Below are 15,933 nucleotides of genomic sequence, written 5' to 3' on the forward strand. Positions count from 1 at the left end.
AGATTAAAGCAGAGGTACCTGGTTTGATTTCTCTAGCTGTGCCCAGAAACCCCATCCTACCACACCCCTTCCTTGTGGCATGAGCCACTGGCCGCTTATCCTGACGTGCAGCCCCCAACAGCCTGTCCCCAGCTCCGTCATTCCACTGCCGGCCTCCATCGCCCAGGCCCGCTGCCCCGTGACGATCAGCAAAGCCGCCTCCTGGCCCTCGGCAAGTCCCTCCTCAGCCAGGGGCCTGGACGGTGCTGAGCCTCGGCATGTCACGCTGGCCAGCCCTGGCTGGCGGCTGCCGTGTGCTGCCCCACCCGTCTGTCAGCAGAGCCCTGTTGGCTTTCCATCCGCTGGGTATCCAGAGATCCCAGGCAAGGTTCTCCCTGTCGGCTCGCCCGGAGCCTGCAGCGTACCTGGGGTTCTTGTTGTTCAGGCTCAAGGTGATCTCGTTGACACAGGCTGGGTGGTTCATCACCAGGCTGAACCCAGACTAGGGGAGAGGCGGGCATTAGCACCCGGTGGGCAGATCCAGCCCTCGCCCATCCCCCTGGGGCGGCTCTAAGGCACAGACTGCCTGTGCAGGACCAGAGGGGCCTGGACCTCAGACCCAGCCTGCCCCAGCTGCTGGCCTGCCCCGCCCCTCCCCTCCCCGCCCTGCCAGGCCCCGGGGAGGAACAGCCAATGCCAGGGGCATGACGGTGCTCATGGCTGCTGAGGAGAGACACGGTGCTTAGGAATCCCCAGCACAGACCAAGCCCCAGGTCCAGGGCCACAAGAGGCCAGGCTTGCAGCCCAGACCTTGGGGTGGGGGGGTCTGCAGGGAAGACAGCGGGGGCAGGGGAGGGGGATGTGGGGAAGGGGCTGCAGGGCAGAGTGGGAAGGAGGCTGTTCAGTCACAAGCCTGCTCAGGTTTAAGGTCCCCCCCCTCCCCTGCGCCCCACAGCAGGACTGACCCTCTGGGCAGCACAGCCGGCCAGGAATGCCGCTGGGTGCTCCCTGTCCTCAGCCTGGCGGGAGAGACGCAAACAGCTCGCAGCCCCAAGGCCAGGTGAGGGGTCCCCAGCATGGTCTGCGCCCTGGACTGTCCTGCGCTGGGACCCCACGCATCCCTCCGTTCCCATGCTCCCAGTGGCTGGTGGAGCCTGCGCCAATGCTGGGCCAGGGGGGCCCTTGGGGCAGCTCACGGCTTAGCAGCCCCACTCAGGGAACTCCTGATGCCAGCCTGGCTGCTGGGGAGGTCTGGGGCTCAGCCCAGAGGCACCCAGGTGGGAGCCCCAGCCCCAGCGGGCTCCCCACGCCCAGCACTGCTGCACAGAACAGACAAGCCCCGGTGTCCCGGCCCCAGGGACTGCTGGCTGGGGAGCGGCTCCGGCCCAGCCTCCCCCACCTGGTAGTTCATGATGGCGCGCAGGCACATGATGCAGACGTGGACGTCGTCCTTCTGGCTGATGATGCGCGAGTTGCGCATCGCCTTCCTGCTGTGCACCGGGTTCAGCCTGGGCCAAAAGAGAGAGCGGGTGACGCTGGGGAAGGCCTGGGCGGGCAGCCCAGCCGCACAGTGCACCGGCCAGGGCCTGGCTGGCTCAGACTGGGAGTGGGGTGGCCTCTGCTCCGTCCGCAGTCTGAAGCCCCAAACCGACCGCCCCACAGGCCAGGGACCCAGAGGGCTGGGCTCAAGCTCATGCCAGGACGGGATGGAGGCGCCACGATGGGTCAACCGGGGAAGCTGCTGAACTGCTGGGGGATTGCGAGGGGCCTAGCCCCCGGGCTGCCACAGCACTGCGCTCGCTTGCGGCCCGCCAGCATCGAGGCTGGCTGGGCAGAGCGGCAGGCACCGGGGGATATCGGATGGCTGCAGGAGGCTCACCGGGGCGCACAGGAGTTCCTAGGTGGGCTACCCTCCTGCTCGCTCCACGGGGCGCTTGGGTGCACTTGCTGAAAGAATGAGTGGATCTGCGGGTTCAAGTGGCAGCAGCTGAAGGCGGATTACAGCCTGCAGGACAGGAGGGAGAAAGAGCTTCATGGGGCAGCCCCCGAGCTGGGGCGGGGGGTGGAACAGCGGGGGCTTGGCAGCCTCTCCGGGTGCAGGCAGATGGCCAGGAGGCCCCAGCGCCCAGCACGCAGCAGCGGAGCAAGGCCAGGCCACGTGCTCAGCAGCGCACGCTCCCTATCAGCTGCCAGGAGGCCCCAGGCCAGGATCACCCCTGGCTCTACCGCCAGCCCGGCTCGGCACAGCGCGGAGCTGGGCATGCAGCGCGCCCCTTCTCCTTTCCACGGGCACGTTTCAAAACAGCCAGGCCCTGAAGGGGGTCCCTGTCCAGTCCCTGCACCAACACTGCTCCCACATCCCAGCCCCTGCAACCGGACAGCAGGCGCTGACACCTGCAGGGCGTGGGCTCCAGGGGCCCAGGGACAGGCTGGCAGCCAGGGAGTCTGGTGTGGGGTCTGGAGCAGTCGCTGCAGATTGCAGCGGGAGAGCCAGGAACTTGGCAAGTCCCTGTTGAGTCTTACAGGGCATTCAGCTACCCACAGTTATGGTCTCTGGTTTCTGCACCCAGCAGGCTGTGGGTAGCAGGTGATTTGCTGGCTGCCAGCCCTACGAATACACCAGAGCAGGAGGGCATGCCTGGCTCTTTCCACCTTGCCCATCGCCGTGAGCAGCCACAGCTCTGCAGGCCAACCCCAGCCCTCTGCACCACCTGCGCATCCCTGGGGCTGCCTCTGGAGGCACCAGCTGGTGCCCAAAGGAGGCGGGTCTGGGAGTCTACGGACACACAAAAGTCTTCTCTGCCCTGACTAGACAGATCCCAATGGGCCACTGGGGTCAGACTCTGGCTCCCCTCCCCATGGCTGGGCTGGCCCCGCCCCCGGGGGTGAGACTCCGCCCCCGCGTGACTGGGCTGGCAGGAGAGAACACCTGTAGCCCTGAGTCAGCAGGTTTGAGTGCACGTGTGCGGTGAGCAGCTCAGCCGAGTCTCAGTGAAGTGGCACGGCTAGAAAGAGAACCGGGAAGGGACGCCAGAGCTGGCAGGCTGGGCAGCCGGCAGAGCCGGTCTCCACCTTCCCGAGAGCGAGGACCTACCGTGAGACATGGCCCGCAGGAAGCGTGCAAAAGAAGACTGTGGTTAGCACCATGGAGGGGAGGGGACACCCCCAGGACACAGGAGGGAGCCAGCTTTAACCCAGGCTGAAGCCGCCTGCGGGGGGGGGCAGGCCCAGCTCCTCACTGGCCACGGTTACATTTCACCTTGTTTTCAAACCCACACCTCTTTGGGCCTCGCAACCCACCCCAGAGCTAGCATCCTCAGGGAGAAACTGAGGCACAGGATGGGCCGGGCTCTGTCTGATCACACGGCAAGTCAGGAGCAGAGTTGGGCAGGAGGGACTTTTTAGTGGTCAGGGCATTCGGGGCGATTCCTCGCTCTGCTACAGAGCTACTTCATGACCTTGGGCAAATCACTTAGTCTCTGTGCCCAAGCTGGGGGCAATGGCCAGCGCAGGCTGCAGAGAACTGCATTAGAAGAGGCCAGTGGTCACAGGTAAGTAGTTATGAGAGCTTCTCCGGAACAGAACCTGGATTCCTGGCACTCGGCCCCTGCATTAGCCAGGCCGTGGGTCCTGTGGGGACCGATTCAGTTGCAGCTGCTCTCTGGGTCACCAAGCTCCATGCCTATCAGCTTACGGCGTGCATTTACCACCCTTGGCGTTCTGGCTAACGGCCGTTTCTGGGGGTCGGACAGTGGCTCCAGCCCTGACCCTGCTGCGCAAGCACGCCACGGCCACGGCCACGGCCACGGCCACGGCCAGTACACTCAGCACGCCAAGGGTGGCGCTGGCGTTCATTTCTTGGTGCGTTTTTTTAAAAGATTTGATTTTAATTGTGAAAAATGTTCTGTTACTTGGGCTCTGCTCTTCCCTGACGCCCACCAAGCCCTCAGCCTCGGCGACCTCCTGCAGCAGGGAGCGCCGTGAGCGGAACAGAGAGTGTGCAAGCAAGGGAAGCCGGTGGAGGGTGCGGGGTCCTCAGCCCAGCTCCCGCGGGCAGCGCCAGCGCCAGAGCAGCTGAGGCAAAGCAGCGTGCGGCCAGCACAGCGGTGCCACAGGCAGTGCCGCGAGGAGGCCTGATGTGTGTGTGGTGCAGTTCTTCCCCGGGGCAGAGGCAGGCCCACGAGCTGTGCTGCCATCGGGCGTGGAGGGTGCTGGAGCGTACAGGGGCGCTCCCTCAGCGGCCTCTCTGAGCAGAGTGGGCTGGGGGCGCTGAGTGGCTGTGAGCCGGGGGCATCCCAGCCGGCTGCGTGTGTTACCTGACAGTCATGTGCCTCGCTTTGGAGGAGCCCTGAGTCGGGGACGAGGAGCTGCTCCTGCTGAGGTCCTCCATGGATCTGTCCGGGGACTTGCCCTTCTCAGAGCCTGGGCTCCCGTTATCTGCGCTCTCCACACTGTACCTGGAGCCACATGCGGGGAGAGACGTGCGAGTCAGCACAATCTAGTGAGGCCTCGTGCGAGGCGGCAGGATCCCGGCCAGTGCGGGGCGAAGGGCAGGCCCAGCGACAGAGCACAGTGACAGAGCTTCCCCTCACAAGTACCTCGCACTCAGCGGAGGCCCCGCCACTGCAGCACAAGGGCGGGACGAGGCAGCCCAGCTGCTCTCACTGCTCCAGGAGCGCAGAGACAGGCCCACCCCAGCCAGCTCCCAGCCCGCCTCAGCCCAGTGCTACCACTCGCTCCTCAGGACGGGGCTGCTACCGTCACAGCCCTGCCCGGCCCTAGGGCCAGCGATGCTGCCCCAGGCTGCCGCGGGCTCCGAGGTGCAGGACGCACACCGTGTCCCGCAGACAGCACCCGGGCACAGAGCTCTGAGGCCAAGGAGGTTTGCGCAGGTGGAGGAAAGAGCAGCCAGCCCTGTGGCAGCAGGCTGAGGCGCGGAGACGTCCCGGCTGTGAGGGACAGCAGCTGCCTGTGGCTGAGACTTCAGCACCCAGGACAGGGACAGGGAGTAGGGGCAGGAGAGAGGGAACTGCCTTCTGCCGGTGGGGCTGGAGTCCCCATCTGTCCTCCCACCTAGCCCAGCCCCAGCCCCCTCCCCCAGCGGTCTCCACGCCAGCCACGGGCAGCCCAGCCTGCAGCTCGCAGGGGTGAGGTCAGGGGCCTTGCGGTGCCCCCTGGCCTGGTGGTGCTGCTGGCTGTGTGCTCCCAGAGGCTGGCACGGTGCACTGGGCCTGGGTGGGGACAAGCCTTTGCTCTGGATGGTACCAAGTCTCTCAGGGCCCCAGGCGGCTTCTTGTGCTGCCCCAGGGCTGGGAACCCTGCGCATAATGCCAGGCTAGAGCAGAGCTTTCCGAAGGAGGCGTCTGGATCTAAGTGACTTGGTCCTGGTTCATCGCCCTCCCAGCCACCAGCCAGCACCTCCTTTCTAGTCAGCACTGCCTGGCTTCCACTCCTCACCCTCGGGCCTCATTCTGCCTGGCTGCTCCATCCCAGGCTCCTCTGCTCTCAGAAACCCGCTCCTGGGCAAGCAGCGCCAAGCGAGCCCAGTTCCCACAACCCGAGACCCTGCCGGCCTCCCCTGCTGAGCCGGGCCCCAGCCCTCCCGTTGCACGAGCCAGGCTCATGTGGCACCTCCCCTTCACACACAGTCCTGTCATGTTGAATAGTAACAGAGAGGGAGCCGTGCTAGTCCGTACACTATCAAAACGAAAAAGCAGTCAAGTAGCACTTTAAAGACGAACAAAATAATTTATTAAGTGAGCTTTCGTGGGACAGACCCACTTCTGCAGATCATAGCCAGACCAGAACAGACTCAATATTTAAGGCACAGAGAAGCAAAAATAGTAATCTGGATTGACAAATCAGAAAAATATTTTCAAGGCGAGCAAATCAAAGAGATCCCACAGAACAAGACTTTACTTATACGAGACAAGAAATCTATAAAACATTTGCTCTGATCCTACTGACAGAGACCGAAAACTACAAGATCTCCACCAAATATTCATAAACCTGAATTACCCACCAGAAGAAACAAAAAAACAAATTGACAGGGCCAGACGAATACCCAGAGACCAGCTACTCCAAGATCGGCCCAAAAAAGCCAAGAACAGAACACCACTGGTCAGCACCTACAGCCCCCAACTCAGACCACTGCAACGCGTCGTTAAAGAACTGTAGGCTGTAACGTATCCTAAATCAGGATGCTACACTCCAGAAGGCCCTAGGTGACAGGCCTGTTCTCTCCTATAGACAACCGCCCAACCTTATGAGGATTCTCACCACCAGCCACAGTCTGTACCGCAGGAACACCAGTCCTGGGACTTTTCCTTGCAACAAAGCCCGTTGCCAGCTTTGTCCACATATCTATTCTGGGGATACCATCACTGGACCTAACCAGGTTAGTCACAGAATCACGGGCACAGTTTCACATTCCTCAACTAACATCATATATGCCATCACGTGCCAACAATGCCCACAAGCTTTGTATATTGGACAGACTTCTAACTCTCTTAGACAAAGAGTTAATGGGCACAAAACAGACAAACACACTCCTGATTCACAAACCTGCCAGCCAGCACTTTAATGGAGCGGGCCATTCTGTTAATGACCTGAAGGTCTGTGTTTTACTGAAAAGGAACTTTAACAGCCTTTTGGAAACAGAGACTGCTGAAGTCTCTTTTATATTCAAATTCGACACATTAACCTGCGGTTTGAACCGGGATGGCAATTATCTGTGTCATTATAAGGACTTCTTCACATACTTTGCTTTATCTAATTCTTGACTACCCCCCCGCCCCGGCCCCTTCTGCCCCTCTGCTCTCTGATTTGCTCACCTTGATAATAATTTTTCTGATTTGTCCACCTTGATTACTATTTTTGGTTCTCTGTGCCTTAAATATTGAGTCTGTTCTGGTCTGGCTCTGGTCTGACGAAGTGGGTCTGTCCCATGAAAGCTCATCACCTAATGCATTATTTTGTTAGTCTTTAAAGTGCTGCTGGACTGCGTTTTTGTTTTGATGGCCCTGTCCTGTGTGGGAAAGTCCCTCGTCAGCGGGCGACCAGCCTCTGGGATCCAGGCCCCTGCTTGGAAGCTGCCAGCAGTGGGGCTGGCGCTCCCCGTGTTACATCCAGGCCTTCGCTGCCAGAGGACACAACCCCACTGCCCTGGCAGAAGGCTCCTGCCCTGCGACGACTGCTCCAGACTGTGGCTCCTGGCTGGGCCACCCGCCCCTGCTCCTTGGTGGGCCCCACTGGCTGCTAGCATGGGATGGGGGCCCATCTCCCGAAGTCCTGCCAGCACGACCTGCGACCCTCCAGCAGCCTAGGGTGGGAGCCAGGCCTGTCCTTGCAGAGCAGGGCTTCCGTGTGGCATGGGGCACACGAGGTCTCTGGCTTTAGGCACAACATCACGGGCACAACGGGCGTGCTTACGGCTCCGCCTCTCCACGCTGCTGTGCAGCAGGGCTGATGCAAGCAGCGGACGCGCCGGGCAAAGTCCCGCCATTCCATCCCCCTTTCCCGGCACCGGGAACAAGCAGAGCTCGGTGGCCACTTACGTGACGGCGCACTGGGCGAAGGCGAGGTATTCCAGCAGCACGTCCAGCCCCTTGTTCTCCTTGTTCAGGAACTCCTGCACCCAGCTGGGGAGACCCAGAGCCTCAGCCTGGGCCGGGGGGCAGCAGGGATGGCCCTGCTGCACCCGCCCCCCCGCTTCCTTCGCCTCCCCACCCCACAGCCCATCCGCCACCCCTTGGCTTCCTGTGACAGCACCTCCCCCGCTGCAGGCTGGCGCCTCCTCCCCCGCTCCGCCCAGGGTGCCAGCGTCCCTGCCCAAGGCTACCTCTGCTCAGCCTGAATGATGGGGGGCACGGGGGCAGCTGTGACCATGTGCGCGAGGGTCTGATTTCCTGTGTCGGTCGCAGGTGTTTCTAACTGTCCTGCAGTAACCCCAGGTGGGTGCCTCAGTTTCCCTGGGCCCAGCACCAGCACATGGCGGCGAGGGGCGCTTGAGTGTGCTGACATCTCACATGTAGGCAATGGCCTGTGTGCCATTGGGAACCCAGGCAACCAGGGGACTCCTCTTTCCCTGGAAAGAGCCCAGAGGCAGGAGGAGGGGCCTGGCCGGCTGGAATTGGAACTGGGTGGCTGGGAATGGGGCAGTCTGGCCTGGCTGGGGAGGGAGGAAGGGGCTCAGGGACCACCTCTGCACCCCTGTCCCCAGAGGGATGGTACCGACGGCTCCTGGTTCTGTGCTGACACGTCTGTTCTGCGCTGTGTCCCTGTCACCCCAGAACCCAGCTGCTCTCCCTGCTGGGCGAGAGTCGCCTCTGCCTGCGGGTGGGGGCAGAGCCTGGGCACCCCACACTCCGTGACAGCGGCTCCCCCAGCACTGCCCCACTCCAGCCAGGGGCAGGGTAGGGGCAAAGCAGGCTGGACACACGTTGGCTCTGCCCCTCAACACACCGCTCACAGCAGCTGGGATTAAGTCATCTGCCCCCCACAACCTGAGCTGTGGGGCAGGGCTGCGTCTCCCCACAGCCCAGCTCTCTCCCCACTGGCCTAGGCCCCTACAGCATGGGGGGAGGACAGAACTGGGTCCCAGCCTTTGGAGGCTGTGGATGGTGGCAGCTCGGCCTGGCCCAGCATGCTGGGGTGTGCGTGCAGGTTTCACAGGAGCCGAGAGGTTCACTTTCCAGCTGGGGCCTATGCGGGGCTGCACCCCCAGGGACAGCCAGGAGGCTCTTTTCCGGCTTCTCCCACGGCACAGTTACTCCCGGGCCGCACGCGCTGACCGAGAGCTCCTGTCCCCTGTCCCCTGTCCCCCACTCCCAGAGAGACTTCGGCGCCGATTGCTCTAACCCGGGAGAGGGGCTCGTGGGCCACAGACACTCACCCAATGTAGTTGGTCCGCAGCGAGATCTCCAGCTCTCGGAGCACCTGCGTGGACTCCTGCACTCGCCTCTTAAACTGTGGTTCAGAAAGCAAAGGGCAGTCAGGCCGGGCCGCGGTGGCACCAGCAGCCTTGCAGCCTCACCTCAGGGCAGCGATCGCCACACCTCCGCAGGGCTCCCAGCCTTCCCAACAGGGGCCCAGTGCCACTGGCCACCCCAGGCACTAGCCCGCACGTCCCACCCGCTCTGGCATCCCTCGGGCAGGCAGCGCCTTCTTGTGCGCAGGTGTTGGAGGCCGTAGCAGGCTTAAGTGTTCACAGAGCCAAGAGGAAGTAAGTTTCACAGCTGCCTGGTTTGGCTGGGGCTGCCGGGGCCAGGGCTGCAGGCGTGGGCTCAGAGGGGACTGGCAAGTTTTTGCCTGAATGGGTTTTCATCAGAAAACGCCAAACTGGTAAATCCCCCACTTTCCGCAGGAATGTTCCACATTTGACGAACCTTTCGTGAGGGTCCTCAGGCCCTGGGCGGAATTTCCATTTACAGCGTGAGGGAGACGCAGCCCCCCCGCCCTCCCCGCGCAGCCTGAGAACAGCCCCGGGGCTGTCACGTCCCAGGGGCGTGCCCTGACGCCAGGCTCCTGGCTGTTGAGGAGTGTTTGGGCACCGCAGGGTTGGGGGGGTCGTGCTGAGGGTTTTGTGAGAAATGTCGAGCCTGTCACTTTCATCCCAGTGCAGAAGGGGAAAGTTCCTGAAGTTAGGAACAGTGTGGTGAGCTGGGAAGCCCATTAAGGAGGTTAGACCAAGGGGAGGGCACTGGGGGGTGCGAGGGGTGGGCCTCAGAGGGGAGGGACAAGGAGCCCAGGCTGGAAGCGAGGACGCCACACCTGGCATCAGGCAGCTCCAGCTCTGGTTCACTCTCATCCCAGGGCTCCTTCCCTTTGCTCTGGGCCAAGCAGCTCTTTCAGCCCCTGTCCTCTCTGGAGCACCTTCCCTGGGTCTCCCTCTGCCCTGGTCCCCGTACTCAACCCCTTTCCCATGGCAAAGGGACGCCACAGCCCTTCTCCTAGGGGCTGGGCTGTGACTCAGGCCGGCTTCCCCAGCCCACAGACATCCAGGTGCCAGAACCACCCCCCAGAGCCTCCCTTGGTCTGGGACTTGCTTGTTTGTTCCCCTTGGTTCTGGGGTCCCAGCCAAGCCTTGGGGGCTGGGCTGTGACTCAGGCAGGCTCCCTCCTGCCCTCCCTCGGCTGGGGGTCAGCTGGCTGGTGGGCTGCAGAGTCAGGACGGTACCGCCTGATGGACACTTGACCCAATCCCAGGACAACACCTGTGTCCTTCTAGGGGTCATGGCATGGAAAGGGCTTGTCCACGCCAGGCTCGCCTCCTCCTCACCCTGCGGCACTGCCCCACTTCCGACAGCTCCAGGCCCCTGAAGTGCACAACCCCCAGCGTGGGGCCCTCAGTGGGCCGGGGAGGGGAGCTGGCCATGAAAATGGGAGGACCAGAACACCAAGACAGTTGGCCAATGCGAGGTCACCTTTCTGCTGACCCCGCCCGTGTCCAGGTAGCTCTTCAGTTTCTGGATGTAGGCCGAGGGGGGGTTCTTGACCTGGAACCGTTCCTGTGGGGCGAGAAGGAGAGTTTCAGACCCTGCTCCACACAGCCCTGAGCACTCGTGCAATGCGTGTGCCCCTCGGCGCCCGCGGGAGGCTGGGCAGACGGCACAGGGACCCCGCCCCAGCGCGGGAGCCACCGCCGTGGAGGTGACCAGAAGCTGCCCCTGATTGTCCCCTTGCCCCAGGGCACAGCCCGGCGCTCTCCGGTCCTGCCTCGTGTCTCACCACCGCCAGCCCTTGCTGCTGCCCAGCTGGGGACAAGCGTGGAAACCCTCCCGGCCAGCCTGCCCCAGCGCTTTCGCCCCCGCTGCCAGCCCCACAGGCCCCGGCCCCGGGCAGTGCCATCCCCACTGCTCAGAGCAGAGGGAGCCAAGTGCTGGCCCTGGTAAAGTCAGAACCCAGCTCTTGTGGTGTCCAGCCCTGGGCCCAGCCACAGACCCTGCTTCTTCCCCACCACCTGACGTGGCACCAGACCCAGACCCTGCATGGCACAGCGCTGGACCTGTCCCCCACGGGCAGAGATCTGGGCCTGCGCCTGCCCTATGGCACAGCCCTGGGCCTGCCCCCTGGTATCACAGCGTGCCAGAGGGATTGAGTGGCGGTGAGCAGAGCCCCCATCACTCAGCCGTGTCCTCACGTCCCTCAGACCAGGCACACTGCTCACTGGCGGGAGCTGCTCGGTTTGCCCTGGCAGCTGACAGGGGCCTAGCCACGAAGCAGGGGTGTGAGACGCGCATGCAGCTGACAGGTGCTGCCGTGAGACCCACGCCGGCTGGACTGCTAGGCCCACGGGGCAGTTCTCTGCTAGCCTTGCTGCCACCCTGCGGGGAAGCAGCTTAACTAGGCTCGGATCCACTCACTGCTATCTCACTGACACGGCACAGCCCCCGCCGGTGTTAGCCGCCAGCCGCGCATGAGCTCTCCAGGAGCACTTGGATCATCAGGGTGGGACGCGGTGGGACGGGCCCTGAGAGCCAGCACCAGCCCACGCAAGCCATGGAGCGCCTGCCCTGCCCACCTGACGGCAGCGACCGGGGCTCTCGTCACAGAGCTGCGCTGGTGTCAGCAGGACGTGGGCTTAAGTGAGGACCCTTCCGCGCCTAGGTGGTGGCAAGGCAGCCTGTGTCCACCTAACCATGCAGGGAGGCTGTGCCCAATCGGGGGCCCCATCGCCGTCTCCCCTGCCGCTGGAGCACCGAGGCAGTCTGAGTGTGGCATCGCCCGTAGCGGCAGGGACACCCCTTTCTCTAATGGGATTGCACTGAGTGCTGTGCTGGCACAGGCAGGGCACCTGGGGCCCCTTCCCTCCGAGTCCTGCGGGACCTCTTGTGATGGAGTGGGGGGAGTGCACATGTGAGTCAGGCTGGATGTCTGAGGCAAGCAGCAGCTCCCAGTGGCTAAGGATGACCCTGGGGCTACAACTGGCAGGTGACACCTCTGCCTGAACAAAGAGGAGGGAGGAGCTGAGAGGGGTTTTGAATTGGGGGCGGCAGTTAGAGGCGAGGAAAAGGGAGAGCTGGAAGGCAGCCAGCCTGAGGAGGGGAAAGCTACACCCCAGAGGGGCACCCCTCGGGGTCTTCTCCCCAGGACGGGTTGGAAGGACTGTCTCTGGCTGCTGTACTGTCGCTTCTGTGAGAAACTGGGTCTCTGTTGCCTAATAAACCTCCTGTTGTACCTGCTGAGTGAGAGTCTCTCCTGCCAGCAGACGGGGTGCAGTGCAGGGGGACCCCTGAACCCCATCACACCTCTCCTTCCAGGTGCACTGCAAGGGCAATGGGCACAAGAAAGGGACATGACAGCCCTGGGGCACAGGCTGGTCCCCACATGCCTGCTGAGGGGCTCTTGGATCCAGCAGAGAACAGGGTAACTCGTTCCAGTGGCTGGAAGCGGGAACCAGACGAATTCTGCCCGGAAACCCGGTGGACCTTTTAACAGCGAGGGAAACAGCCCACTGGGACAACCTCACCAGTGGATTCTCCATCACAGACCAGATCAAGATGGGGCTTCTAAAAGCCTGGCCCTCAGGATGACTGTGGGGCAGGCCAGGCCTCTGGCCTGTGCTATGCAGGGTCGGGCTGGAAGATCACCATGGTCCCTTCTGGCCTGGGCCCTCAGAATACACAGCCCTGCCCCGCGCCCCCCCACCCCGCCCTGGAGGTGCTGGTCTCCTGGCAGCTGTCCCGGGCTGTGCTATGAGGGCAAATGGCCAGACTCCAGGCCTGCGGCCCTGGCTGCAGAACTGCGGGGTACCCTCAGCAGCATGCAATGGCACCTGCCCTGCACTGTCTCCCCAGGGAGCAAGTGTGGGCCAGCCAGCCTGGTGAGCTCTGGCAAGGCTCAGGCACCGGGAACGATAGGCCATGGCCAGGCCACAGGCAGGCCGCTTTAGTGAGGACTTGTGCAGCTCTGGGACCTGAGGACAGCTCTGGACAAGGGCCAAAGAGGAGGGTGCTGGGTGAATAGTCTGAGAGAGCTGGCCAGGTTAGTCTGTGTCAGATGACATAGGAAAAGCTGAAGTACTCAACACCTCTTTTGCCTCAGTGTTCATGGACAAAGTCAACTTCCACATGACAGTCCTAGACGATGCAGTATGGGAAGGTGGAGGGCAGCCATCTGTGGGGAAGGAACAAGTTCTGAGCTATCTAGAAAAACTAGATGTGCACAAGTCCATGGGTCTGGACTTAATGCACCCCAGGGTACTGAGGGAATTGGCAGAGGTCATTGCTGAACTTTTGGCCATTATCCTTGAAGACTCTTGGAGATCGGGGGAGATACCGGATGACTGGAAGAAGGCAAATGTGATGCCCATCTTTAGAAAAGGAAAGAAGGACAATCCAGGGAACTATAGACCCGTCACCCTTACCTCAATCCCTGGGAAAATAATGGAGGGAATCCTCAAGGAATCCATTTTGGAGCACTTGGAAGAGGGGAAAGTGATCAAAAGTAGCCAACATGGATTTACCAGGGGCAAGTCCTGCCTGACCAATCTGATTAGCTTCTATGATGAGGTAACAAGCTCTGTGGACATGGGGAAGTCAGTGGATGTGAGGTACCTTGACTTCAGCAAAGCTTTTGATACGGTCTCCCACAACGTTCTTGTCCATAAGTTAAGGAAATATGGATTGGATCCCTGGACTATAAGATGAATGGAAAGCTGGCTTGATGGTCGGGCCCAACGGGTAGCGGTCAATGGCTCAATATCTGGACAGCGGTCGGTTTCAAGCAAAGTGCCACAAGGCTCAGTTCTGGAGTCGGTGTTATTCAACTGGATGAGAGACTGGACTGCACCCTCAGCAAGTTTGGGGATGACACAAAACTAGGGGGAGAGGTAGATAAGTTGGAGGGTAGAGAGAGAATCCAGAGTGATCTGGATAACTTGGAGGACTGGGTCAAAAGAAATCTGATGCGGTTCAATAAGGAGAAGTGTAGAGTTCTGCACCTGTGGTGGAAGAATCCCAAACATTGTTACAGGCTGGGGACCGACTGGCTCAGCAGCAGTAAGATGGAAAGGGACCTAGGGGTTATGGTGGATGAAAGGCTGGATATGAGTAAACAGCGTGTCCTTGCAGCCAAGAAGGCTAACGGCATACTAGGGTGCATTAGGAGGAGCATTTCAAGCAGATCTAGAGAAGTAATTATTCCCCTCTATTGGGCACTGGTGAGGCCACATCTGGAATACTGTGTCCAGTTTTGAGTCCCTCAGTATAAAAAGGATGTGGATGTGCTGGAGCAGGTTCAGCAAAGGGCAACAACAATGATTAAGTGTCTGGAGCACAAGACCTATGAGGAGAGGCTGAGGGGTTTGGGCTTGTTTAGGTTACAGAAGAAAAGACTGAGGGGTGATTTAATAGCAGCCTTCAACTTCCTGAAGGGGAGCTGTAAAGAGGAGGGTGAGAAACTGTTTTCAGTGGTGTCAGATGGCAGAACAAGGAGTAATGGTCTGAAGTTGAAGAGGGAGAGATGTAGGTTAGATATTAGGAAAAACTACTTCCCCAGGAGGGTGGTGAAGCACTGGAATGTGTTGCCTAGAGAGTTGGTGGATTCTCCATCCCTTGAGGTTTTTAAGTCCTGGCTGGACAAGGTCCAGGCTGGGATGACTTAGTGGGGGTTGATCCTGCTTGAAGCAGGGGGCTGGACTAGATGACCTCCTGAGGTCCCTTCCAGCTCTGTGATTCTGTGTCTTCACAAAACACAAAAGCAGCCCTGCAGCACCTTAAAGACTAACAATGTTATTTATTAGGCGATGAGCTTTTATGGGACAGACCCACTTCATCAGATCTGGAGAATCCTGAACTGGGTGAGTGTCGTGACGTGGCTGTGTGAGGATTTTACTCCCCTGGTTTGGTTGCATGTGTTTTCCAGTGTCCTGGAGCAACCAGAGGTGGGGGCCTCAGTTTCCCTAGGCACAGCATCAGCACGTGGGTTGATGGGAGTTTCGGTGCGATGGTTTGTCGCACACAATGGTGCTCAAGGTTCTTTGGGACCCAGGCAACCAGGGGCACCTTTCATCCCCAGGAAACAGCACAGAGGTGGAAGGAGGGACCTTGCTGGTCGTAACTGGAACTGGGCTGTTGAGGGATCAGTCTCGTCTGGCTGGGGAGGGAGGAAGAAGGGCCTGGACCCGGCTCGGGGACCCCCTCTGGGCCTCCTGTCCCCAGGATGGATGGTACCGATGGCTTTTGGTTCTGTGCTGACAAGTCTATTCTATGCTGTCCCCGTTTCCCAATAACCCGTCTGTTCTCCCTGCTGGATGAGAGTCACATCTGGCTGAGGATGGGGGCAGGGCCTGGGGACCCCACAGTCCGTCGCAGTGACACCCCACAGCCCCCATGTATTCAGAGCACACAGACAGCTCGACTCTCAGGGCACCGAGCTGAACTCCGGGTGGAGGGACAGCCCCAGGGGGCCAGGGAGCTCAGGCTCCCAGGTCTCTCCACTGGGTCTGTCTTCAGCCGCAGCCCTGGTAGTGAGAAGGCCGCTTCATCATCTCCTCTGTGTCTCCTGGAGATGGAGCCAAGGCAGTCTGGGGCAGCACTGCCCAGCAGCCACGGCCAACCCAAGTCAGCCCAGGGCCTCACGGCTCTAACGCTCGGCCTCCACCCTCACCCCGAGCCCCCACCAGGCCTGAGGGGTTTGCTCAACACTGACCCCCAAAAGCAAAATCTGGAGTCACCACAGCAATCGCAGAGGCTGGTTCAAATGCCCAGCGCTATCACCAAGGACCGGCCCCTCCCCGTGAGCTGCATCCTTTGCAGGGTTTGCCGAGGCGTTTGAGCTTTCTCTGGTTTCTAGCAACACTCAGCATTTGTGCTGCATTTGCAGCCTCAGAGACGCTGGCTGATTTTAAGGGCATGGAGCGGGCCCTGGTTCTTCCCCACCCCCGGGCGATAAGAACAGGGGCACCCACATGCCCCATCCCTTCCCCTGGGAGATTAGAACGGGGGCACCCACA

The 15,933-nt window shown here is 61.0% G+C and overlaps 1 protein-coding gene across 1 annotated transcript in view; it reads right to left on the reverse strand.

Annotated features, from left to right (window-relative positions):
- FMNL1 (formin like 1) overlaps nt 1–15,933 on the reverse strand; it is an 81,010-nt gene that overhangs the window by 40,965 nt on the left and 24,112 nt on the right. Inside the window, exons 3-8 of the mRNA XM_074978747.1 lie at nt 10,403–10,486; nt 8,873–8,946; nt 7,536–7,619; nt 4,296–4,436; nt 1,379–1,487; nt 405–481 (exon numbers count right to left, since the gene is read on the reverse strand). Of these exons, the coding sequence (XP_074834848.1) occupies nt 405–481; nt 1,379–1,487; nt 4,296–4,436; nt 7,536–7,619; nt 8,873–8,946; nt 10,403–10,486 (569 nt within the window). The remainder of the gene's footprint in view (nt 1–404; nt 482–1,378; nt 1,488–4,295; nt 4,437–7,535; nt 7,620–8,872; nt 8,947–10,402; nt 10,487–15,933) is intronic.

The sequence above is a fragment of the Carettochelys insculpta genome, chromosome 28 (genome assembly GCF_033958435.1).
Source record: "Carettochelys insculpta isolate YL-2023 chromosome 28, ASM3395843v1, whole genome shotgun sequence".
In the NCBI taxonomy this organism is placed as follows: Eukaryota; Metazoa; Chordata; order Testudines; family Carettochelyidae; genus Carettochelys; species Carettochelys insculpta.